Source organism: Panthera uncia, chromosome X, assembly GCF_023721935.1.
Source record: "Panthera uncia isolate 11264 chromosome X, Puncia_PCG_1.0, whole genome shotgun sequence".
Lineage (NCBI taxonomy): Eukaryota > Metazoa > Chordata > Mammalia > Carnivora > Felidae > Panthera > Panthera uncia.
In genome coordinates, this window is record NC_064817.1 from 25,787,659 (window position 1) to 25,815,172 (window position 27,514).

The 27,514-nt window shown below is 41.3% G+C and overlaps 1 protein-coding gene across 1 annotated transcript in view; it reads right to left on the reverse strand.

Moving 5' to 3' along the window:
• DMD (dystrophin) overlaps positions 1 to 27,514 on the reverse strand; it is a 1,998,908-nt gene that overhangs the window by 304,688 nt on the left and 1,666,706 nt on the right. The window contains exon 60 of the mRNA XM_049644567.1: positions 6,080 to 6,226. Within this exon, the coding sequence (XP_049500524.1) occupies positions 6,080 to 6,226 (147 nt within the window). The remainder of the gene's footprint in view (positions 1 to 6,079; positions 6,227 to 27,514) is intronic.

Here is a 27,514-nt window from a genome sequence, read left to right on the forward strand (position 1 = left end):
GAACCAGAAACTCTGGAAGTGGGGCCCAGTGATCTGTCTTTTAAGAAGTCCTTAGGCGGTTCGGATGCCTATGAACCTTTGAGAACCACTGATGTAGGAAAATGCCTCTCCCTTGAGAGTGGCCTCAGACTCCTCATTTTCTCTCGGGTTCTGCGGTCTCACCGCAGGCAGAATCATTTGAGGTGCGTTAAAAGAAACAGCCGGGAGTGTCTGGGTGGCTCAGTCAACTAGTTAAGCGTCTGATTCTTGACTTCGCCTCAAGTCATGGTCTCAAGGTTCGTGACATTGAGTTTCACATCAGGCCCTGCGCTGATAGGATGGGGACTGCTTAGGATTCTCTTTCCCTCTCTCTCTGCCCCTCTCCCACTCTCTCTCTCTCTCTCTCTCAAAAAATAAATAAATATGCTTAAAAAAAAAGAAACAGCCAAAAAAGGACATACTAAGAAGACGTTGGTAGAACCAATCCTTGGCAAAACTGAAGGGATGGAAGTCGGATGTCCTCTCTTTACCCTCCATTAGTAATAGGTCCACATTATTTGTCAGAGCAGATGGCACAACTCACCTAGGCTTCCTGCCTAGAAGGGACCCCATAATGCAAAATGCTTAGTACGGTATCCTTAAAAATGAAAGAGTATGAAGAAAATGTTCAAAATCTGTCAACACATTTAAAAGTTCCAATCCTTTGCTCAAGGTTGACAGGGATGGACGTACAAATATATAGTTAGAAGCCTGCTTTGAAAAGCTATCTCACCAAAGTAAAGACCATTAGCTGCTCTGCTGGAAGTTTCTAATTCTTCAATTAAAACTCTTGCTCAATTTCTAAACAACAAAGCCATGCAAATATTTCTGTGGGCTAGCTAAATATGATCCCATCTCCTTCTACAAATCTTACCAGTTTGATCATGTAGATCAAGTTCCTAGTCAGAAATTACGGAAGAATTTCTAAGTCAGGTATCTTGGAAAGGTAGTACTTTTATCGTATTAGGGTCGCAGGAGCCTATTTTTTTGTTTACGACACGGAGAAAGGGAGAAAGGATGGGCCATTATGGAAGCCATGAAAGAAAGCCCACATATTAAACTTTTCCCAAGATGGCTGAAGCAGTAAAGGGGATTTGGGTCAGTATGTCCTTGGACCAGATAGGACCACTGCAGTATATACTAGGTACACAGTTGACCGAGTGAAAACAGAATGAAAGAAGGAAAGAAGGAAAGAAGGAACGGTGTGTGCCGAAGATGAGGGTCTAGATCCTTCTGGCAGAGAGTTGATGGAATACGTCTGCTTGATTTTGGAAGAATCTTAGGAAACCTTTCAAAACATACATAATTCATGAGGCTGTCCTTAAACATAGTTAAAGATGGTCAGACCTGGAAATGTCTTCACAGTCGATACTTTTCAAGTGATTGCATTCCAGACATCCCACAGTCAACAAAGCACGTGCTCGTTATATTAAAGTGTATTTGCAGCTTCTGTTGCTGCAGGAGGAGAATAGGAGGAGACTATTCCCCCCTAGTGCTTGTGCTTGGTGAGTGAAGCGCATGACTGCATCACTAAACATGTATGCATGGCTTCAAAATGAGAAAAGCTTATCTTCAGTTTAACTTTCTTCCCAGTTGGTTTTGATGCTCACGTCTACGGGATCAAGTCTTATCACTGGTTCCGCTTTAAGAGCTAATTCATTAAAATCACTTTTGGTTGGCCTTAGGACAGTTGCTGAATTCTAAAGACAACGAAGAATGTAATGCTTTAGCGTTTTGTATTGGGAACTACAGGCGTGAATTTTAAGGGGTACACTGGGAGGAGGAGCTCATTCACCCACTGGTTTGTAAAAGGGAGATTTCAAAGTTAAGATCCTTGAGATCATTCAAAAAAGAGAAGCGTGGAAAAAGCGAGGTATTTCATACCTGTGGTGCCCAAACCAGCTTTAAAGTATGACTTTGTTAAGTCCGAATTAAATAGAACTTGGAGAAGAAGAAACAAGGTCGGGGGCGAGGGGTCACGGTTCAGAAGGTCTGATTCACACCTTGACCGACACTTACGAGCCGGTGACTGTGATTGTGTCGGTTATTATTTCAACATTTTTTTTAATTTTTTTTTTTATTTTTGGGACAGAGAGAGACAGAGCATGAACGGGGGAGGGGCAGAGAGAGAGGGAGACACAGAATCGGAAACAGGCTCCAGGCTCCGAGCCATCAGCCCAGAGCCTGACTCGGGGCTCGAACTCACGGACCGCAAGATCGTGACCTGGCTGAAGTCGGACGCTTATGTCGGTTATTATTTCAAAGTCTCAGTTTCCTTACTTGTAAAAAGGAATAGTGATAATATGTAATCCTCATAATGTTACGAGGATTAGATGAGATAATGTCCATGAAAATCCTTGTAACTACAAGGAATGATGGCTTCCTATACCCAAAACACATTGTCACATGGTCTAGCACAAACATCCCTACCAATGTGTCCCCTCTGAGGGAGAAAATGGGATTTTATTCCCACCGAGTTTCAAACAGGGAAACCAATGCCTCTAACCTTCTCTTTGCGCATTCCAAATAAATTCAGAGCTCTCCACACACTGTATTTCTGTGTATAGATAAATCGTGGCTGTGTCTTACACTCTGCTGTGGTTGTCGGATCTACATGGCTTATCTGTTTCTATCATTTTGACTGATGTTACACACAGCTTAAAAAAAAACACCCAGCATGGCTTTCTTTTAACATAGAAATTAAAAGGGGTGCCTGAATAGTTCAGTTGGTTGAGCATCAGACTTTGGCTCAGCTCATGAACTTGTGGTTTGTGGGTTCAAGCCCCGCGTCGGGCTCTATGCTGACGGCTCAGAGCCTGGAACCTGCTTTGGATTCTATGCCTCCCTTTCTCTCTGTTCCCCTCTCTCTCTCTCTCTCTCTCAAAAATAAATAAAGATTAAAAAAAATTAAAATAGAAATTAATGAGGCGCCAGGGTGGCTCGGTCGGTTAAACATCCGACTTCAGCTCAGGTCATGATCTCACGGTTTGTGAGTTCAAGCTACACGTCGGGCTCTGTGTTGACAGCTCAGAGCCTGGTGCCTGCTTCAGATTCTGTGTCTTCCTCTTTCTCTGCCTCTCCCTCCTCTTGCACTCTGTCTCTCAAAAATGAATAAAGGTTAAAAAAATTTTTTTTAAATAGAAATTAATGTGTTGTGTAATTCGACCCACGATATTCTGGTAACAAGTAGATATAGCCTGGTACTATGTGACTGTTTCTTCTATTACACTATTTTGTCCAAATTGAAGACTCGTCTTCTTAGGTTTATATGTGCCTCCCCATTGCTCCTCCTTTCTCTTAGTTTTTCTTTGTCTTTGTGGACAAAGAAGCAGAGATGAATTTGTACTTATTTTTTATCATGATTTCAAAACTGGCATAGCATTGGAAGTGACTAAATTCTTTTTTCTTTTTTCTTTTTTTATTTATATATTTTTTTAACGTTTATTTATTTTTGAGATAGAGAGAGACAGAGCATGAACGGGGGAGGGGCAGAGAGAGAGGGAGACACAGAATCGGAAGCAGGCTCCAGGCTCTGAGCCATCAGCCCAGAGCCCGACGCGGGGCTCGAACTCACGGACCGCGAGATCGTGACCTGAGCTGAAGTCGGACGCTTAACTGACTGAGCCACCCAGGTGCCCCAGAAGTGACTAAATTCTTTATTTTTATAGAAATATAATGTTATAATGATGATGGGCTTAAACGTCCCTCCACAGAAGTTGGGTGATTCTTTAGTCAGGTACATTATTCTAACTGTAAAATGTTGTCGATAGAACACATGACTTGCTCTTCCAGTAATGGGGATGAAATTATTTGATGTGAACCTCATTTCTTGGCTTTGTTCCCTTTCTGAACAAGGACTTCCGCTGACAATATAGCAGAGTGGTTACAATTATGGTCAAAGAAAAAAATGGACTCAGTTACGTGCGACCCCAAACCTTGGATTTATCAGCTTTCTGCTGAAAACACTTTTTAAGCATATCCTTAAGGTCAGGTCCCAAAACAGCAACGTGTGAAATTTGCCACCATAAAAGCTTGTACCGCAAACTCATCAAACTGTTTAGTATGAGGAGGCTGTGTATACGTGGGCTTGGGATGAGGGGTTTAAAAGTTGAAAGGAAAGAAGGAGAAACACAATTCCAACAAGCCACATCTGTATGATGAATAGAGGAAGCAACTGTATTGATTCTAAAGTCAATTTTTGCCATATGTGTGTCTCTCCCAGATAGCCAGATATGGAATCACTGGATTGAGCTGGATGTGACCTGAGACCAAATGGATTGCCTCATTTTACAAATGAAGGAATTCAAGCCGAGAGAGGATAAATGGTTTTTTCAAGACAACGTGGTCTTGAAGAACAGCTGAGCGTCAGTGGGAAGTCAGGCCCCGTACTATTTGCTCCAGTCTACTTGTTACTACACTACACCGGCTCCTTTCATGTACTGCCCTATATTTATAACCAAGTCCTCAACGCTTTTTAAAGAACAAGTGACAATTAAGCTATTAATATTTTCTCACTCTTTACCTCTGAAATAAAGAGTGCAACGACGGAGCACTTGGCACTGATTTTTAAAAACTCTCATAATAAAAAAAATAAACATTAAAAAAAAAAATTAAAAAAAAAAACCTCTCCGTATCAGTCATAATCTCTTGACCTCATTTGTAAACTCACATGCCATGATCACCAATCTCGTCACTACATTCTGAAAGCAAATGCGGCATTTGGTTCTCCAAAAGAAATTTTAAGATCTAGTTCAAGAACGCTTGAATGGAACAAAGATGGCCACTGGTTTTCCTTGGACATTTATTACTTTCCTTATTTATGCTTAAAGTTAAAAACATACTAAGGATGAAATTGATAAGGTCTTAGCAGTACTTGGCCACTATGAAACTAACAGACATAGAAAGGCATGTTATCGCTTAACTATATTGCCTTGCTTTGGTCAACGCCACTTATAACCATCTATCATACAAATATTTCAAAACTATCCATCACAATGGGAATTAAATTATAAGAGATCTCAAGAGGTCTTGGATTTGGAACTTGTTTTTATTAAAGGTCTAGAAATTCTTGAACAGGACTTTCAATCACACCCCTAAACGGGCTGCCAATACGAAAAGTTATCTGCTTTATCATTTTTTTTTATTAAAACATTGAAAGCAAATATTTTTAAACCCAGTTTCCTCTCTGTCCTCAGAAGCATACTCTCTGCATCCTATGAAACTGGAAAAGAAGAGAAAACAATTCTCTAATTCTATGGTCAAATCAGTTTTAGGGTTTGGGGTATTAAACAGTATCCTTTGCATAGGGAACATAGAGACATATGACCTTTTCTGAGTTCTTACTATGAGCCTCTGAACTAACAACTCTACACGAATTAACTTGTTTAATATTACAGCAAGCAAGTTAGAGATGAGAAGACTGACAACCAGAGAGGACAAGTGACTTCAAGGTCACCCAGTAAGTTTGATTCCAAAGGCTGTATACTGTAATAATAATAATTATAACTGCAATAACTCTAAGAGCTAGAATTTATGCAACATTTAATGTCTGCATTTTCTTCAGATGGAAGACTGAAACACAGAAGGGTCCTAAGTTCCCACAGCTAGTAAATGTGACCCTGAGCATGCACACCTATAAAAAACCTGCATGTGTAGGTTTGTGACAGAGTGATCTTTCTAAAATGTTTCTAGCATATGTCCTACCATTGACTGGTGTTTAAATTAGGATTCCAAAGGTAGAGATGTTTAAAGAATCCAAGCAACGGTAGTACAAAGTAATTGTATGACAGTAACTAAGTCCTTCTATCGCGATTCAGCATTATTTTCCGTGTTTATTGCAAGGTACAGGAAGGTCTAACTTGAAGCTATTTATAAAAATTATTGTTAAAAGGTTTTAGAACATTATAGAGGATCTTACTGCAGAATATAAACTATCCTACATTCATGAAATATTATCGCGAACATCACAGGAAGAAATTACTTTTACTGCTCCTTACAAACAAGCTTTCTCTGTATATCCTCTCATCGTAACAAGGAACTGTAATGCTCATAATGTGCCTACCTGCAGAAGCTTCCATCTGGTGTTCAGGTCTTCCAGAGTGTTGAGGTTATATGGTGACAGCTGAATGCCCAACGTAGTGAGTTGGCGAGCAAGGTCATTGACGTAGCTGACATTCTCTTTCAGAGGTGTAATTTCTCCTCGAAGCACCTGTATGAAAGAGTCAAGGGCAAGTTGGTAAATGAGAACACTACAAGCCAAAAAAACAGACACATGCGAACTACAAGATATCTCGTTCTCTTTGGGGTGGAGTGTCAGTGATGTTTGCTCTATCATAGTGGTATTACTACCCTGATCATTTGTGAATGGGTGAAAAATAATCACGAATATTTAATGAGCATTTCTTAGGTGCCTGATCCTGTGATGAGCTCTGTCTCCATAATCCAGTTTTACCCTTGCAGAATAACCCTATGAGACTCATAGTTGGAGAACTCTCATTTTACACACGAGAAAACAACTTACAGAGGTTATATTTTGTCCAAGGTTCAGTGGGTCAAAATTGAGGAGCCCGGGACACGCATCCATGTTTGCCTGCCTCCAGAGTACAAACTACTAACTATTATATACCTTTCCAAAAAAAATTCTGGATTGGAAAGCAACAGGAAAAATATCTTGCTAGATTCTAAATTCGACTCACCTCCCAGCCAGAAATGGATCCTTTTTTTTCTTTTTTTTTTTTTTTTACAATAAAAAGGTATACTCAGTCAGAAAAGATTACATTCATATTTTGTACCAACTGCATAATAAATAGATTCATTTAGAGATTAGGGTATATTTTCAAGCCCTAAGAATGACTTCCTGGTCCCCTGGTATTTTAGTCCTTGTGGCAATGACTTAGGAAGGCTCCCGTGGGGCTTCTTGGCTGTCCGGGGAAGAACCCTATGCAGATATGGGGAGGATATTACCATGCATCATATCTACCCTATTGAGGTGACATTTATGGATCTTTAACATGATGCATGATGTCCAAATGTTCCAATGAGCAATTTCTAAGGGACAGATTCCCTCACTTAGGAGAACAGTTTGTGTAATGTAATGTCTATGCACAAGGACAACATCACTTACTTGATTCTATGTGCTGCTTTGACTTGCTCGATCCGGGCAGGTATTATTTCTCTGGTTCCTTATGTCGATGAAGCCACTGTTTACACTGACCTCATCTATAACCCTCCAGATTCCCTCCCACTCCAAATAAAAGGAGCCAGGATGTACATTCTAAACAAGAATGGCATTGTCCTCTCAAACTGTCAAATCAACTTGAATATCTCACCACTAAAATGTGGTAATGTATGGAGTATGAGACTCTTATATAGTTCTTAGATACTATAAGACCTTGTGATAATAATTCTATAGAACTTAATGTTTTAAAAAACTGGTCACTAAAAATTTTATGTTAGAGAATCATGGGGTCTCTTTTGGGAGTGATGAAAATGTTCTGGAACGAGACAGTGCTGCTGATAGCACAATCTTGTGATGAGACTAAACATCACTGAATTGTACACTGTAAAAGAGTGAATTTTTTTTTAACATTTATTTATTTTTGAGACAGAGAGAGACAGAGCATGAATGGGGGAGGGTCAGACAGAGAGGGAGACACAGAATCTGAAGCAGGCTCCAGGCTCTGAGCTGTCAGCACAGAGCCCGACGCGGGGCTCGAACTCACGGACCGCGAGATCATGACCTGAGCCGAAGTCGGACGCTCAACCGATTGAGCCACCCAGGCGCCCCAAGAGTGAATTTTTTTAAAGTTTGAGAGAGAGCAAGAGAGCAAGTGTGTGTATGAGTGGGGGAGGGGCAGAGAGACAGGAGAGAGAGGGAGACAGAGAGAGAGACAGAGAGAGAGAATGCCAGTCAGGCTCTGTGCTGTCAGCACAGAGTCCGGCACAGGGCTTGAACCTATGAACTATGAGATCAGCACAGGTCGCACAATATGTATATATTTTATTAAGTAAACTCTACGCCCAACATGGGGCTCAAACTCATGACCCTGAGATCAAGAATCGAATGATCCACACAGAATGAACCAGCCAGGTGCCCCTAAAGGGCAAATTTTATGGCTTGTGAATTACATATCAATAAAAAATAAAAACAAAGGAAAACAAAAGAAATCTTTCTATCTGACCACACACATGCAAAAAATCCCATCTTATGTATTGATCTTTTTTCAACTTCATGTCAGTGGAATGTCAGAGGAATCAGTCTGAAACTGAGAAAGTTTTTATAGGGAATGACAGTAAATATTATTATTCCATTGCCTTATAAATAAATATACAGATTAAAAGAATCCCATGGCGGGAGGTAAAAAGCCATCAATGTAAATTCATATCTCTACAAGGAAATGACCCATAATCACTTTGTTTTGTGTAACAAAAGGTTAGAAGACAGATTTCTTAAATGTCAATGGAGAAGCCTGGACAAGGGCAATGGTTACCAAATGGAACCACTCTCTTCTGGATAATAACGTGTGTTTGTAGTGACCATAAATAAATATCATACGAGTGGGAATTTTAAATGGGAAACCATCGCAGAGATGGCAGGACAGCCAGGCAGAATCCGACAAAAGTGTGGATTAACCCGGGATGCTAATCATCTCTCTTCACTAGCGTGGCTCTCGGCCATTAAGTTGAGTAGCCATCTCAGTTTGTCACATGTAGGTTTCAGCTCCCTTTGGATGACATAATGCACGTGTTCAAATGCCTTTTATTACAAGATTTTGATTTTCACTTCCTCCCCTCAAAGTCAACTCAGATTTTAATCCTGCGCCAGTGTTTTGGAGGATGAAGGTGATTAAAAATTAAGTTCCAATATGCATAATTAATCACAACACTCACTCTCCTTCTCCTCTGCTTCTCTGTCTCTTTCTCCCTCTCTCTCTACCTCCACCGCACCACCCCTGTCACGGGATCTTGTGGCTTCTTTTCGTTGTCATCGTTCCTATCCAGCAATTACAGTAGAAGTTATCTTAACTGATCTCCACTTAAGACTCACCAGAGTAGCCAGTCTTCATTCCCTGTGAATCACAGTGACCGAGACCTCTAACTAACAGCCTCTAAGTAAAACGATAGAGCTATCTGTCACTACGTACAGCCTTCAGCTCCCATCAGTTGAGTTGTCAGGCGTGGGTATGTTCTCGAACCTGTTTGCACCAGTTAGCTTTGCAATTACATAATTTAAAAGATTTCACGGTCCAAAGAAGTTTAAGTCTGAAAGAAAGTAAGTTATTTCTACGAAAACCAGGTCGAACACTCTAGAAGGGTGTTTAAAAAAGAAAAAGAAAAGCAAATGTTGAATGGGGGTGACTGGAAAAGATGAGGAAAGTTCTGCGAAAAATTTAGGAGCGTTCTGTACACAGAATGCCTTCCATTTGTCCTGATGGACTCTGTCGACATTACAGAAACTGGAACGGGAAATCGAAACTTCTTCATCATCAGTGTGATTTACAGAGAAGTCCAATCAGTGAATCTACACTTAAACAAGAAACTTTCACACGATGCTAAAATACTGGTGACTATTTTAAGATTGAATAAGATGTTTAAGACCTACTTTTTATGATTCCCTGATTTAACTGACTTTTTCAATTAACTGTTGAACTCTAGGTTTTCAGCCAAAATAGAGGAAATAAATTTTAGTCCCGCTATTTGACTACCACGGTTAACGGCTACTAGGATCATCATTAACTAAGGGGGAGGAAAAGGCGTATGTTTAGTTTCATCTGGATTACATTTCTGGTAGGATACATGGAAGCTTTGACTGGGGGTGGGGAGGTCAGTTGGTCAAGTGATAATTTGGGGTGAAGTCTGATTCTGGGGAGATATCCCCATGAGCCTGATAGAAAAACTGTAGCCATCTAGAAATCACCAGGAGGGCACACGAGAATGGAGGAAAGAAGGTAACCGGGCGGTTGAAAAGAGGAAGAGAAAAGGGAGATAGGAGAGGGTTCCAAGTCACCCTCCACTTTGGCATCTGCCCTAGGTTCCGGTGGTGGTGCCATACCACCCGAGGGTGGCTCATGGCTATAGACAGTCAAAGCCTAGAAGTACGGCCCCCTAAACACTGTCACAAGGCGTACTATGTAAAAAATGAATATGGGTACTGTGTCATTTAAGTGGATGTAACATTGTGTTTGCCTATCTTTCAAATGTTAGAGCTTTTGATATCACACCTATAAATATATGTCCAAATTATTAAACACTGAACATCAAATGTCAAAAAGTGCAGCTAACTCAGAACAATATCCTGTGCTATTTAAATACTACCAGAACTTCATTAGATTTTATTCTAGTTTGGAGGCAGTGAGTGAGAAAACATTGAAGGGAGCCATTATACTGTGGCTTTTCTTTGAATCACTTAAACATCTGGAATATGTTCTCCATGAAAGAGCAAACCAAGTCTAATTTTATTATGACTAGTTTCATGCCGGCAGAATTTTCACTTCATTAAATGTTGTCTGATTATAGATATAAAAGTACTGATTTAGAATGATATATAAGACCGATATGTCAAGTTTTTCTTCTTTTTATGAAATTAAATTGGCGATCAGATCGTTGCCTATCCTTATGTAGCTAAAGATTTGTTTAAATATAGATTTAGAACTTTAGTCATCAATCACGTTACAACAAAAGGAAGGGATTATCTTTGAACAAGGGAACATCATTTTGGAGGGAGAAGCTTTGACGTGGTAGCTAAGAGACTAGTCTGCACGGCACAGAAGGGCCATTTAAAGGATTGGAAAGAGATGAGTCAAGGGACCCCTACTTCGAAGGCCTTCCGTTCCTCTACGAAGTATGAAGCAACAGAACTGCCATAAAGTCAGGGCTCAACAAATACTCATCAAATGAAAACGCGAATTCAGGGTGAGTGGGAACATTTGAATTAGTTGTGGCAGAGACCATGAGAGAAGCAGACCTCAGCAACTAGTGAGGTTGCGAGACAGTGCTGAGGGCCCATGTGAGGCCGAGGACCAACATTTTCTTGAAATCTTGAACTCGTCTGCCCCATTTTCTCTTTCTCCAACAGTGCTCCTTGCAAGCATGGAGAAAACAATTGATCCAGGTTTGGGGTCATGTCAGGTGCCTCTTTGTCAGGGGCGAGGGAGTTTAAATTTTAGCTGGAATGCGACTGAAAAACGTATCATGGAATCTAAACGGGATTAGGAGGGAGGTGAAGCAAGATGAGGCTTGTAGATGGAGAGAAAGCAGGGGGAGTCAGCGGTGCAGGGCCAGGATAATCCAAGAAAGGCCCCAGCAGGCAAGAAGAGGAGGAGACTCTGGGATGCATGGATTAGCAATGCCATCCAGGAGTTTATGTATAAATTGTGTGATATATATATATATACATACATATATATACATACATATATATGTATATGCATGTACATATATGTATATGTATGTATATATGTGTATGTATGTGTATATATGTATGTGTATGTATGTGTATATATGTATATATGTACATATGTGTATATGTATATATGTATGTGTATGTATGTGCATATATATGTGTATATATGTGTGTATGTATGTATATGTATATATATATATATATGTATATATATATATATGAGGGGGATACACACACACACACGTGTATACGTATATGTATCTATATGTATAGCTACATATCTATACGTATCGATACGTATATGTATATACGTATACATATCCCCTGCTCATACTCTGACTCTCTCCTTCGCAAAAAGAAACACTAAAATATTTTTAAGAAATCAAGTAGTGACTAACTGCATTTCTCTGTATGATACAACCTTATAGAACAAATGTTTGAGAACTCAAACCCCTGGAAAGCAGTCTAAAAAAAAGGAGGCATTAGGAAAAGGCCCAGGATTTTTCACACTGGATTAGTAGTGAGAAGGCGAGGGGGAGGAAATGGAAATCATGTCCTGCAAATACAGGTCTGGAGTACTGTTACTGGAACTCCTACATGTGGCTCAGGGAAGGCCTCATAGAAACCAGTTACTCAAGATTTGGGGGCAGGTACAGCCCAGCTGTGTTTGGTAACTTTTGCAATTCTGGATGGGTACATTATCCTGACGGGAGTGAGTACCCGCCATTGGGGCCAAGAGAGTCTAGGACCATATCCTGCTTTGCTCAGAGGATCTGAGGCCTACTGAAGCTTCTAAAATACCTTGGGGACATGAGCTAGCCAAATGTCATTGGACTAACAACAAAGAAACATAAGATGAAATGTAGGCAAGCCTTTCATGAACGGCATCGGGCTTGGAGACTTCCATTGGTAACCTAATTCTTGGCTCTTTATGTCGGTTGGTTGAATGTCTGGTGTGGTGCCCAGGACGGAGGGGCAGCACTGGCCTCAGACACCGACTGCCTTAGGCTCATGTCCTTTACCCTTGGATTTCAGATGTCAGATACTTTTTTTTTTTTTTTTTTTTGCAAGAGGATTCTTATGTGAATTCTCATTTCTAACATTATGAGGCTATCCCATAGATCTCCAACAAAACGGAGACCCTTTTTGTAATATTAACTCCTTGATTTCTGCTAAATGCTGAGGGCTTGTGTGGAGCTAAGACAGGGGGTAGTCTGCAGACTGAGTACATCCGCCTGCCTTTCCTATCCCTTTTGCCTCTGGTAGACATTCTTGACAATAAATTATGCCATTGAAACACATGCTCTTTTTTAATAGAGATGCGACTGCATTCCATTTCAGCATCAGTTTTTATCATTAGTACCCTGAAGGCAAAGTATTATGCCTTTTCTTTTCACTGTCTTCCTTGCATTCAGTTTTCAGGGCAATTTTGTACATTTTCACACTTGGGCATGATCGCTTTTGACCAGCAAACAGAATAAGGACAAGAAATAATGAAACAGACTCAGAACTAATGACCTAGATGTAGCATCATCGGGATAACTTGGAGGTGGTTAAGTTAACAAAATCAACCCACTAGATTTTAGGAAAGCAATATGCAGTGTGTAGGCATGAAGAAATCGGGTGCTTTTATTTCCCAAACAATTATCAGTAATTACATTTCAGCTATGGTTTCCCCTCAGAGTCACCACGCTTGAAATTTGTGGCACTAAAAGAATAGCAATTAACTGCTGTGTTTCTCCCATCAAGAATCCTCATGTTTTTATGAAAAATGATTTCTAGTTTCTCTTCTATTTATGGAGCCAGGACGCAACACCCAAACACAAAGGCGGAAGTTCTTTTTTAACACTTTCTCATTTGCATCCATTAGGATTCGTCATCTTTCAGGACCTGGCTTCACGCGGAAGCTCGCCACCTCAATGTTCTGGAAGTAACAGCTGAATTACAGCGCTCCCACACTAATAGTATCTATCTTCTTTCTTATGCGTGTTGTGCATTTCGCCTTCACAGATATAAATTAGACAGGAGGAAGAAGACAGAATTGATCACGAAGGAGAGGCTTTTACTTACAAGAACAAGCTGTACAGACCTTAGTGACTTTAATTTCCTTGGAAACTTGTTTCTATAATCCTAACCGTGACTGCTGATTATTTTCTCTTCACAGAAAAAAGAAGCAAACAAACCCCAAAACCAAAGACCAAAAAGATTTCATGTTTTCCATCGCTTTTGAATGGCACAGTGAAGACAAATAAGAAGGTAGTTCACGAGTATTCTGCAGAGGTTAACTGCAAAATATGCACAATTAAAATAAAAAGGCCTGTAATGAGTATAAATAAATCATTCAAGCAGGCCATGTTTTTAGGCTGCTAAGGAAAGGGAAGGAATGCCAATATTTTCCTTCTGAGAAATCTTAATTATATGTGACAAAACATCAAGCAAAATGTCAGTTAATGAAATCTGTTTACTTACTTAAAAATAAGTAATAATCCATAAGCCATTAAAAATATCAAGCACAAGGACATTGATATTCAAATTCAGGAGTTATTTTAGACAGCTTAAGGTTTACAGTTGATAGGTTTTTTGGACTTGCAAACGTATCCGCTGGCCTACAGCGTTCACGGTCTGTGCCCATATTTTCTGCTGCCACGGCCCCTGTCTCGCTCTCACCTTTCCCTACGTGGGTCAAACATCCCCGTAAGGCAGGGATTCTCAAGTAAGAGCGTGCGCCGTAATCATGCGGACGGCTTGCTAACACAGAGCCTGCAGGGTCCCGTCTCCAGTGTTTACCATTCAGTAGGTCTAGGGTGGACTTGAGAAGTTGGTATTTTTTTTTTTTTTAGTGTATTTATTTATTTGGGAGAGGCAGAGAGAGCATGAGCAGGGGAGGGGCAAGAAGAGAGAAAGGGAGAGAGAGAATCCCAAGCAGGCTCTGCACTGTCATCACAGAGCCAGACGTGGGGCTGGAACTCACGAACCGTGAGATCATGACCTGAGCCGAAACCAGGAGTCGGACACTTAACCGACGGAACCACCCAGGTGCTTCTGTGAAGCTGGCATTTTTAACAAGAACTTGGAAGACGCTGCGTTCCTACGACTCACCAAACTTATTCTTGACTTAGACCCTTCGCCTGTGTGGTTCCCTCAGCCTGGAGTTTTACATTTGTACTCTCGGCCTCGCTGGCTTTCGTTCGTGAACCTTAGGTCTCACTCAACGTGACTGTGAAAGCGAGTCCATCCTGTCTGCCCTGTTTCAAGAAGCTCCCCCTATTTTTCTCCCTCTCGGCACCCTTCCCTCTTAGCCCAGATCACAATTGCAAAGTGCATACGTACTTGCCTATTTATCAGTTCATCGTCTGGCCTGTCCCGAGACCCTGATCTTCATGAAGGCAATTTTCTATTCTTTTTGTCACCAGGGTAGGCCTGGACCCACTAGATGATAATCCCTCGATACCTTTTCATTAAAGAATAAATGAGAGAATTAGGCCTTTTGGCATTAATTACTAATATTTCAGGTCCACAGCTCTCCTCAAATTGCTTCATGAACACAGTTGCCTCTAAAACTCTGACACCGATTTCCTAGATAAAAGAAGCCTGTTATTTCCTTCAGTTTCCATAACTGAGTTCTTTAGATCTATTGCTTTGCTTTATTTGACGTTGGAGCACGTGCTCATTTCTGACGTACCTCTAAGCCTCTGAGCGAGAACGTTAACATTGCAGTTTTGGGTGCCAACCAGAGAATTGTCGTCAAGATAGAACAAGTGGGAAAGAAGGGGGAAGTAATCGATTTGGGGAGAATACGTCTTTCCAGGTGGAGTTGTACACTGGCCGGCCCGAGGGGACAGAAGGGGCTGAAATCCGCTGGGGTTGAGATTAGGGATGGCCTGTCTGTCTCTCTCTCTCTCTCTCTCTCTCTCATGTTTGGGGTTTTCTACTGTAGACAAAGCTCAATGAAAATATTTCCCGTGCGTTTCCTCTTGCGTGAAAGGGGGACAGGAACGTGGGCAGCGCAGGACTGTGGCGAAGGTGAACGAGGAGGTCGAGGCTACTTCTCCTTCTTTCACTCCACCTACAACCAGTTAAGCACTGCTCAGGCAAGGTGGGGAGCACAGAGTCACACAAGGTCCTGTTTGGTCTAGTTCGGGGAGAGGCTGCGAAGCAGAGGGTCGTAAGTGCATCCCCGAGAGCCACAGACGTAGATCCTTTCTCGCGTAGCTGCAACCCTGGAGCCGACTTCTAATACCACGATGTGGGGAGTGGGGGTGCGGGATCCTGTCTTTCCTCGCTCCTCTGTCATGTAGCTTTGTGAGGTCTCCCTGAACCAGACATAAAAGTGATAAATGGAGCGGAGGCGCGGCGAGACGAGAAAAGATACGCGTTCAGCGCTTGAACCAAAGGGTAGGAAGCAGGAAAGCGTCACGTGTTTGGGGAGGGGCAAATAGCCCTCACTAAGGTGGAACGCAGCAAGGTTGTGGTGGCCTTGGTGTGGCAGATAATGAAGGTTTCTGCCAAGGGGAATGGGCACGTGCCCGGCAACCCTAGATTTGTTCGCTACTCACTGGGAAACACTTATTTTGTATCCACTATGCACTATGTATGTACGTGCTGTGTACACATGTACTATGCCCTGGGAAAACGCAACTCTCCACAGGCTGACATTCAGTACCAGAGAGAGGCAACTCAGTGGGTTACGGAAAAGACAGCGTAATGGTGCTGTGAGAAGGTGTGTCAACGGGGCTTGCAAAGCGCAGAGCAGGCTGAGGCAGGTCAGGAGCACCTCCCTGAGTAGACAAGGGCGCGTTCTTCTGGGTGTGGCAGGTTCACGTAGAACATCTCAAGTAGACGGGTGTAAGCCTGTGGTCCTTTCGGAAAGAAGAGTGCAAATGAATGTCTGTAGATTTGGGCAAGAAGTAACAATGGCCCAAGTCGGAATGGTTGACAGATGGGAGCAAGTCGACTGTAAAATAATTTGTAAAGGTCTAACGTGTCTGAGGGAGAGCATTCTGTCCTGGGTTTTGGTGCACGTTTGTTTATTCATTCCCTCCAGAAAATATCGCTGAGCACCTATTTGTGCCAGGGAATGTTCCAAGCACTGGGGAGACGGCAGTGCGGAAAACAGATCGAGTTCCTATGGCCGTGCGACCTAACTCTAACGGTTATACTTGCATGTAAACGATGATTGTTATTATACAGGGAAACAAATTCCAAGCCAAAGTGGGTCCGTCGCTATAAAACGTCGCATTTTTGACCAAGCAAACGCAGGACAAAGTATGGTACCGTATCGTATGGAGTAGTTGCCAAGAGATTCCTTTTTGTCTGTTGAAAACAAATTAGGTTACGTCCGCATGTATGAATAATAATTAACAGAGGAACGTAGGGTTGCGAGGTTGCCTGTTCCATATGCTATACCTAGTTGGCCTGACACTCGGCACACTTATTTTTGTTCGAAGGCACTCACTGGTGAAACAAAATGAGTTTTTGCGGAATTGATTTTCCATTCAATATATTGTTATCAACTTAGAAATACTACAACAGAACCGAACAAGAGAGGAATATAAATTTTCTAAGAGCTGAGATAAAAATAATTAAATGGAAGAGGGCTAAAAAGGATTGTAAAATGCCCTTCAGCACCTACGTTTCTTTTCCGATTATTGTAGCTCCTGAATTTTATAAATGGTTTTAGTCTTTCCAAGATACCTTTTGTTCCAACAAGTGGGACAACAAAAGATCAAGATATCTGACTACTTCGAGTCAAATGAAATGAATATAAAATGGATTTTCTTCATTAAAATCTATGCAAGAGCACGTTTAAAAATTAGATTGGTAAGGTTTTTTAGAGTGGTTCCTCTTCATTATATCCCTAGGCTGAAAAGAAAGTCTTATTATGTATTTATTTGCACACTACGTTGCCCCTCCAGATATATCAGGGGCTATTATTTTATGTCAATATATATGCATATGTGGGAAAGATCTAGCCTCTTAAGTGGAACCAGGAGTTGACTCGGCTTTTCACTATATTATTGAGAACTTTCATTTTCTTTTTTTTTTTTTTTTGGTGGATTTTATATTTATATTTATATATATATTTTTTAATATAAAATTTGTTGTCAGATTGGTTTCCATACAACACCCAGTGCTCATCCCAACAGGTGCCCTTCTCAATGCCCGTCACCCACCCACCCCAAGGACTTTCACTTTCAAGATATTCCTCTGATTTTTCTGATCACACCTTAGAGTAAGATCTAAATTCATATCCTGTGCTGTTCTGTTATGACAACTGCTATCATGATAATGTCCACTTAAGTGCATGTGGATGATGAATAAATTACCTCTTATACAAATGTGTCTGAATGTCAAGCTGTCTGATGAACGCGCTTAAATGTTATTTCAAAAAAAGTCAAAGTCATTGGCCAAACCTAGCTTTAAAAAAAGTGATCAGTATTCAGGTAACAGAGACATCACACTTTAATAGTAATAGATTTTTTTTTTCTTTTTCAAAAAAGGAGTATGACTTAGCATCCTCAAAAATCTGGGTGAGTGATGTTGTATCGATTATTTAAAGGAGAGTCCTATTTCAGTTGAAAAAAGGGTTTAAAATCTGAAAAAAAAATCTTTTCACTAAGCGCTCAACATTTTTTTTGGAAAGTCAAAGTGGGTCAGATTTCATTAAGACCCATCTTGCATCTGACACTCAACCCCAACCCCCAGGCAATTTTAACACTGAGACAATCTTGAAAATGTCTTTTTTCAACCTGTATGACAAAATGGCAGGGCGGTTCCAAAGGTAATATTTTATTCCCTGGGTGAGCCAAGAGATCAATAGAACTTACGCTCGCTTGTTTACCTTACATTTCTTTTAACTTTATGCTTTATCGGATGCACAAAAGTCACTATTATATTGGATAACTCTTCTCACGATTCTAGTACGCGGCCTGTGTGGGTGGGGAACAATGAACCATTCTCTGGCGTTAGCCCTGTCCCTGCTAGAAGTATGTTGAGGCCGACAGCCAACTGAATAGGTGGAATGCTGATGCACTGGCCTACTTGTGCTTGGGACAGACAAAAGCCTTAAACCACGGGGCAGTTCAACGAGAATGACTTCATAAGACCTGATAGGATGTAAGTTCACAACAATGTACAGATTCCAAACTGGGTTAAAATGTTTTCAGGTAGGAAGAGAAGTAAATCAGCTGAAACTCAGTTGTGGTCTGTCACCTGTTCTCAAAAACCAACCAATATATACTGCTTCCTTTCCTCCTTCGCTTTAGTTTCTACTTAGATAATTGCTATACTTTGGCATATATGGCTGATAAATCGACTTTATTCTCCTCGCTAACTTGTTTAATGCCATGTGAAGATCATGATAATAGGGTTTGAATATTTGGTAGGAAAAAGTTCTAAATGAGCCCACTGAGTCCATAAGAATGTGGAATCCCAGGGAACAAGGCTTCTAAAAGCATGTGTGCTTTGAAACAGAACCAGCAGGCTCTTAGCTGCATGAGGGAAAAACATTCACCATAAAAATCAATTCTTTAAAAGGAAATAGAAATCTATCTTAGTGTTAGATTTTCCAGCCTCACTCTGGCTAAGAGAATTTGACATTTTAGGACTGAACACACTGTAGAAACCTAATAAATATTGAAGTTTATAAACAAAAACATAACAATGATATGTGGACCAATTTTTAAAAATATTGAAAATCAATGTGCCCTTACTCTGCCTAATTCGGTTAACTCAATTATTTAATGTATACTTGATTTGAGTGGGTTTATACACAGTTATTTCAATTTTACATTGAACATTAATCAAATTACTTTGCATGTAACCCCCTCCCCCACCCCCGGCCAGGAATCCAGAATAAAGGGGAAAGTTTGTTTGGAATGCTTCTTGGTTAACACTAAAGCATACTTAAACACATTTGTTTCTATTATATTTACTCCATGATTGTCCTTACATATACCACTCATCCCATACCACAACACTGAATTTTTTTCACAGGCATTTAATAGACTGATTTGGCACTGACTTCGAGGAAAAAAAATCCCCCTTCCCCAGTCACTGCAGTTCAGACCTACTTCCTACTTCCTCCCGACGTCGCCTCACACCTGTTTCCATCTCTCCACACGTACGCTCTCCGCCCCTGAACGCAGATCCTCAGTGGGGTGACAAGCTATAAAATGCAGGAACTCCTGGATAAGCTACCCAGTATTCATATCCACCAAGGAGGCTTTAACTTTAAAAAGCTGAATAGTCTCGGGGCACCTGGGTGGCTCAGTTGGTTCAGCGCCCAACTCTTGATTTCAGCTCAGGTCATGATCTCAGCGTCATGGGATCAAGTCCCATGGCAGGCTCTGAGCTGAGCGTGGAGCCTGCTTGGGATTCTCTCTCTCTCTCTCTCTCTCTCTCTCTCTCTCCCTCCCTCTCTCTCTCTCTCTCTCAAAAGAAAATTAAAAAAAGTGGAAGAGTCTCAAAGATTCTGAATGTCTTCGATTCCAGAAACTCTATGAAGTACTTGCTTATAAACAGTGTGCTCAGCAGGAAATTCTGAGGAGAAGTTTGAGATTTAATTGTTGTTATTAAGAAAATTTAATTGTTATTCGTAAACGTGATAGCGTGTAGACGAGGCGAACGATTATGTGACTAAACACCTCAATTTTAAAGTAGCAATAGCGAGAAGGCATGTGAAGCTTAAAGTCATCTGAAGCAACCCCTAAACTATGGGAGGACCAGTAAAATAGTAAGAGGAAAACTGGACTAAGTAACTGTGAATGGCTTCCACAAGAGAGACTCAGGGAGAGCGCGTCATCTTTCATTTCCAGGTTTCGGAGGGAAACTATGCTCCCTACCGAAGCTATCGGTCACTCACACAGAAGGCCATGGGCTGGCATTCACTTTTATTTTTTTAATTTTTATTTATTTTATTTAATTTTACTTATTTACTTACTTATTTATTTTTTGGCTTGCGTTCACTTTTCAATGAGATGCTGTGGATGTTGATAAATATAAGTGAAGCAATAAATGATATATTTATGGGAGAATTACTGACAGATCGATGAATTATTAGCAATAAACAATTGCTATAAACAATTGCAAATACGTATTTCTATACATAAACTGCAGCTGCACAATGGAATGGTGGTTCTCCAAGGGTCCCTGCACCAACAGCATCGAGGGCAGTGGTTAGAAACGTAGATTCTCAGCCCTGCTCCAGCCGGTCTGGATCAGAAGCTCTGGGCGAGGTGTTCACCAACCTGGGCTTCCACAAGCCCTCCGGGTGATCCCGAGGCACACTAAGGTGAGAACCACTGCCACGGAAAATTCCTGACGTTCTCAATGACTATGTCTGGATAGCTTGAATCCCCAAATTTGCAAATATCTGATCAATTCAGACACCTGTAAGCTGTATAACTATGAAGCCCAAGTCTCTTATAAAGCCATTTCCTTACTAATGAGCATCACTTTCTCAGACCCGTTCATTAGCTCTACCCGTTCACGGTCCATCCCAAAAAGTACCTAGGGGGTGGGTCAGAGCGAGGGTGAATTTTCCAGCAAGAAACAAAATCTTCTCCACTTCTAAAGAATGACTGCACGTGCAAGAACAAAACAACATTAAAACGGCCATGTTGAGATATGGCAGCTGAGTGGATTACTAGGTTCGCTTGCCGGTTGCAGGAGACTCTTTTCCTGGCCTGGGCATCTATCCCCCAGCTGCTGTGACTGTTGGCTACTGATGTCTCATGGCTGCCTCTCATCTTCGGGAAGGTGACCTCTGCTGATGGGAGGCCCCTAGTCCAGGAGTTAACAGGTACTCCTGGCCCGGGAGGTAACTGATGTCTCCGGGGGTGAGCCACAGCCAGGGGTGTGATGGAGCGGAGCCCAAGAGCCCACTGTGTGCTTCTCTTCCCAATTCTGCATTCCGCGAGATCATGTTGGTAGCCCGAGTCTTCCCGGGGTGGGAGTATCTACACAGCCAGAATTGGACAAGGCCACAAATCGGTGTTCACTCTGCCCCAGAGCTAACTAATCCACATTTATTGGCATGTTACTGGTCACACCCAGCCATTATCTGGGGTATGAATGGACAACTCTGTTGTACGGTATATACTCCAGCATCCTCTGTGTAGGGAAGAGGACACACGGCTAGATTTGCCTGCGATGGTATACTGGCTTGGCCCTTCTTCTCCCTTCTTATGCTTCCCTGACTCCCATACAGGCTTCTCCTGAAAGCAGACTGTCGATAAATCAACGTGCACCCAGACCCCTGCTCTCAGGGTCTGTTTCCAGGGAACGTGACCTCTAACACAAGTTAAGTCATTAGTTAATTGACTGCTGCACAGAAACCTCGAAGAGTACGTGTTCAAAATTACAAGGACCTCTAAGTCATGGACCCTGTGGGTCACAGTGATCAGATAAAACTGCAACAGATAAATCTGAAATGGCAGGGATCTACTCTGTGTGTATGTGTACAGAAGAGAAAGAAGCTTATGGAAAAAGAGGAAGCCTGCACAAATCGGGCAGGTTTTCATATCGTGCTTCTCAAAGTACACTTTCGTGCCCCTGGGTAAATGTACTGGCAGATTTCACTTAAGGTTTGGGAGAAAAACACTCTCGTATTAAAACACAACAAATGCAGGGGCGACTGGGTGGCTCAGTCGGTTGAGCGTCCGACTTCGGCTCAGGTCATGATCTCGCGGTCTGTGAGTTCGAGCCCTGAGTCGGGCTCTGTGCTGACAGCTCAGAGCCTGGAGCCTGCTTCCGATTCTGTGTCTCCCTCTCTGCCCCTCCCCTGCCCATGCTCTGTCTCTCTCTCTCTCTCTGTCCAAAATAAATAAATATTAAAAAAAATTTTAAACATAACAAATGCATTGTGGAGAAGATCATGGAATCGACAGATGTAAACAATAAAATAAGAAACATCCAAGATATTTCATGCTTGTGGTAAAAGGAGGTTAAGCATGTGGGAAGGGAAGAGAGCAAGCTTCAACTCCTTGGCTATTAAGAGAAGCGATGTGGAAGGGTTTGAGAAGCACTGTGTAAAATATCACCGAAAAATGTTATTTTGGTCTAAAAAAAATCATACCAGGAAAAAATTTCCTCTTCCCATCATGAAAAAGTCAACCCTCTTAAAAGGAGAGGGTCACATTAGTATCGTGAGCACATCTGCTCCCATGATACGCAGACAACTGGTTTACCAAGAACAGTTATTCAATGCCATTGTGTAACTTACTTAACGTAATGTTGTGTAAGGCCTAATATTGGTGCCAGTGTTAACCGTGGAGTTCTGAAACTTGTAATTGCTGAGCGTCACAGGAACACAGCAGGGGCCCACTCCTTGGGTGATTTGTTCTTAAGCCATTCCTTGTTGTGCTTATGGTAGGAGAGTAACACAGTTGTGAACCTGAAACCTGTGACGACGTCGGTAAATTCCAAAGGAGAACAGAAATACACATTGGCTGCGTGCTTCCATTTTCTAAGGAAATATGGAATTTCAGTTAAGTAACACGCACATTTCCCAACTGTTTCCAGTTAATGGGGCACCTGCACACATATGCACAAGCTGGCACAAATTCTTGCTCCCCCAGCTTGGAGCTATGTAACAATCTGTTGGGCAAGACTAAGCTGCCATGAATAGGATTCCTAATACAATTCGATTCATGAAATAAATTAAATATTCACACTCCATAATGAGATCAGACTTCTCTGGGTATACGTTTTGACCATGTCAGGAATGAGTGAATGACTGAGTTTTTAGATCCATCGATGCTGACAGTATACTACTTAAGCTTTTAGTTGGAAGAGTCTTTGTATTATCTAAGACTCTTGGGGAATAGTATTTATAATTACTACCAGCCACCACAATCCTCAGTGAATAGGACTGGCATAGTAAAGGATCAGGCTTTGATGTGGTTGTTTTCGTATATAGTAGGAAGGATGACATTCTTTGGAGAAATTGTTATTATCTAATTAAGTATTTCCTTAGCAGAATAATGTCAGATGAACTCGGTGGCTGAACATTCTGATTATCCATGTTCTCCTAAATGTCCCACGACCAGGAGAGGAGCTGTATGGCTCTGATGTAACGCCATGACAATGGTAACCGATTCTAGCTCCTTCTTTTGTCACGGCCCATCAAAGGCATACAAAGAAGTCCCAGTTAAAATAAGTTCAATAATAAAAAGAGCGTGTTCCTTTTCCAACTGTTCTAAAGCCTTTCCCTGTCTTGAAGCCAAGTTCACTCAGTAATTATCTTATTTATGAAAGTAAAAGCAGAAGGATGTTGCTCTTACTACATAAAGGCCTTTATGCTTTGAACGTAGACGGCATCTCGAAAGAGTCAAAAAGAAAGCGTGTCGAACGTCATCAACTCGTTTCCTCCCACCCACTGTTTTAAACCGTTTGGTCAGTTCCAGCGTATTCTACACTCACATAAGTTGTTTATGAAGAGCCAAATTAATAGTCTTTGCAATTGTTTTCCTTGGAATCTAGAGAGCTGACAAATGAATTAGAAGAAAATGGCAATTCTACATGAATTAGCTTTTAAAGCTCCCTAAGAGGCTGATGCAGAACTTAATAAGAGACTTATTAGGAGAAGTAGGACAACTTAATTCAGATTGATTACAGACTTGGGTGAAGACAGCTGGGGTTCAAATGAAACCGAAAAAGAACTTATATGCACTTCAAAGTATGCTAAGCAGATGTCTGAAACAATTACTCTGCACTGGCTTTTCAGAAGTTTCAAAGGCAGGATGGGAATAGCATGGTAAACGAAGGTTCTATTTGCCTAAGTCGAGGTAGAGGCTTTTAAAACACACACAGCGCTCACTAAAATCAGACGCCTTGGGTAAGAAACGTGATTCGACATCGCTGTCCTAAGTAATTTGCTCTTAGCTTTATAAACAAAGCAAGAAATGAGAGCAAATCCATGAGAACTAAGTAATGAGCTGTCCCGGAACGCTAACTTACAATTTATCGTACACTGAACAAATAATTTGGTCAGGATTTTTAAGATGACTCATTCCTACTTTAGTTCCTAAGCTCTCTTGAAGCCAACAATGGCCGTTCTATTTCAAAAAAATAAACACTGCACTTTTACAGTATGTAAGTGAGACTTTACTGGAATATGCCTTCTTCCGGAAGTATTCCAAGATATTAGAGGGCAAGTGATAGGCTTTTAAACATCACAAATGCATGCTTTACACATGAGATAAAACCCAAGTTGCTTCGTGTGACAGGTGCTAGTTCCATAGTCAACCCAGATTTATAAAGGATTGCATCTTTCTTGCTTGTATATTCTTCTGAAAGGCTTACTTGACACAGCACGTGTATAAAAATAACAACAAAAGCCTCCACAGAGCAGTTCATTTGCTGTTTACGACCATTAACAGAACATTAGTAAACTTTCCTTTTCCTACTACAGGCAGTGCACCTCGTTCAATATGGAGACATCATTTGTTTATGCAGAGTTCATTCTCGGGGCTGCCCTGTTGGTGATGGTTCTGTCTAACCTTGCCTACCTCCCACCGAATGGATGACAAGCTTTCCATCTGACTGGGTCATTAGCTTCCTCTATAAAACTCACATACAAGAAAGGACTCAAAGCTGGCTCGTATAAAAGACAATAAAACAAAATGAATAAAACAATAATAAAACATTAGAAACCAGAGTTAAGATGAGAAAACACTAAGGGAAGAGAGGGTCGCGTGAACACGGCTGAGAGCTTCCGCTTTTCTCCGTGTCAAATTCTGAGCTAGCATTCCTTTCGCAGATTTCTCAGATCAACCAAACCACAGAGACTCAGGAGGGTAGGCCCGCAGCGATGTGTGTGCCAGTTACCTTCTTAAATTTGTAGATGCGCATGTTGAGCAGAAAGAAGCCAGAAGGGCATGATGGCTTCGTGAGAGTCCCTGGTCTACTATCCATATTATTACCTTGTTCTCAATTCTAATTCCAGAAAGCTCTAATCAAAACGTGTCACCGTAAGAACTTCAAGGAAAAACTCAGCGAACCCCTGTCCTTGACCTTTCACAGGGAGAGATGTAAGTTAAAACTCGGATAAAAAACTATACACTAAGTACCTATGTGGAGGTGATGCATTTGTAATAATCCCAAATGGCAGGCTGGGGGAGTTTAATGATGGTTATGGTGTGAAAACCTGTGCTTTGAGGCAACGGGCAAACTAGGGACAATGAAATGTTCCTGGCTCCAGAATGATGTACCGCTCGGTACAAAGACACCATGGTCGGTGAGAACAAAAAGAAAACTTGGAAAACCAACGACTCCCAAAGATTTTCACACAGGAATTGTTCTCAAGAACAAAAACATCATACGTAGACTTGAGCTTCAAAGTCATTCCACTTTATGAAAACCTGCATATGTTCCATTCACGGATCTAAGCAGAGCACCTAGTGATTCAAGGAGTTATTCTTACTCTCCATTGCGATAAGGAAAGCAAGAATATTTGTAGAGACACAGAAACGCTGGTGTTATTTCCAGTTAAGTGGGGAATCGTGTTTGTGTCCTTAAAATATTTGCTAAGCACTATAAATCATGAATTTTAAAAATAAAGAGGCCTTTACATTTTGGGTTTTATTCTGGGGATTATTCCTAAGGAAGCTGCACGCGGAAGGCCGAGATTTTCTTTGGGGGCCTGACAGTCAATATTGACATTGTGTTCCTTCTTCTTGATTTACCGCACGCACGCTGTCCCGGAGATGATTAGCCAGCAACAATGCAACCTCCAGAGCGTCCCAGGATTTTGAGGTTGCTGCTGTTCTATCCACGCTCCAAATCCCAAAGCCACATTGGCCAATGAAATGATTTAATGCTAAATCCCACAGAAATACACATGGCAGAGTTACGTGTGCAACAACTTTAACAAATAAGATCAGAATGGAGGTGGGTATTACAATAGAGTCACTAGGGGTGATGAAAACGAGCTGAAGTGGGTAAAGAAAATGTTCTCTGGCTACATGCCTGGCTATCGCTTTGGAGTCCCCTACAGCGTGGAGTCTCCGAGGGCTTAAATTGCTGAGTAGAAAAATGGGAACAGTGGTTTTAAGGACTCTTCTACTTCTTTTCAAAGTAAGTTTTAAGATGTGTAAAATGTGAATGTAAAATAGGACTAAACAGAAATATGCCACATTCAAAGCTTTGTTATAAACAGAAATGAATAAAATGATATGTGCGTAAAAAAAAAAAAAAAAACAAAAACAAAGTAAGTTTTAGTTAATAAAATTCACTCCTTATAAACTACCACCACCAAAGCCTCAGAGTTTCAAACCCAGTGTTGTTGAGAAGCCACAGAGAAAACCGATTTCTTTGAAGTGTTGGCATATTCACGCTCTTTCAGAAAGGGCTATTTAGCGCATGGGTGTTTTGCTGTTATCGGGATCAGAATGAGAGTCTTCCTGGTTAGGGTGTGGGAAATGAACTGGGGCCGAGGATCGAGCACAGGTAGGAGAAGGGAAGTGAAAGGAAAAATGCAAACAGGCTTCAGTGAGGATCGGCTGATTGTGAGCTGTTCTACTTTTAGTGATATTTCACTATGGAATCCTGTTGAGTGCATTCTCCATCCATACTCCGTACCTTACAAAGGCTCCTGTGCGGCACATATGGCTACAAGTGAATCCCTTATAGACTCGGCCACTTAATTAATAAACGAATGTGGTTCCTCTGGGACATTCTCCTAAACGTCTTTGTCATTTTGGGGGCTGATTTCTTTTTAAACGTCGTGCCTGTACGTTTTAATAAAAGTACTAGTTTTAAGGCTGAACAAATACAAGGTAATACGTCTCAACACTTTATTTTAATTTTCCAGTAGCCGTCGATGTTAACCATTGCTTTAATTATTAGACATGGAGTCAAAGAATGTTAGGGGGGAAGAGATTTTCCAAGTTATAGAGCCCTCCTTTTTAATCTTCTCTTAAATCTGCACCCACTGTTTTCGTGCAGAGCTATTCCGTTCAACATTAGACTGTCGGCTTCACCAGGGCAAAGACCTACGATAACTACATATTGCAGAATGGCTCATAACCAAGAGTGGGGCAAAGAAATAAAGAAACAGAAGTAAATTCCTTTATATGTTGCTGACCCTTGCTC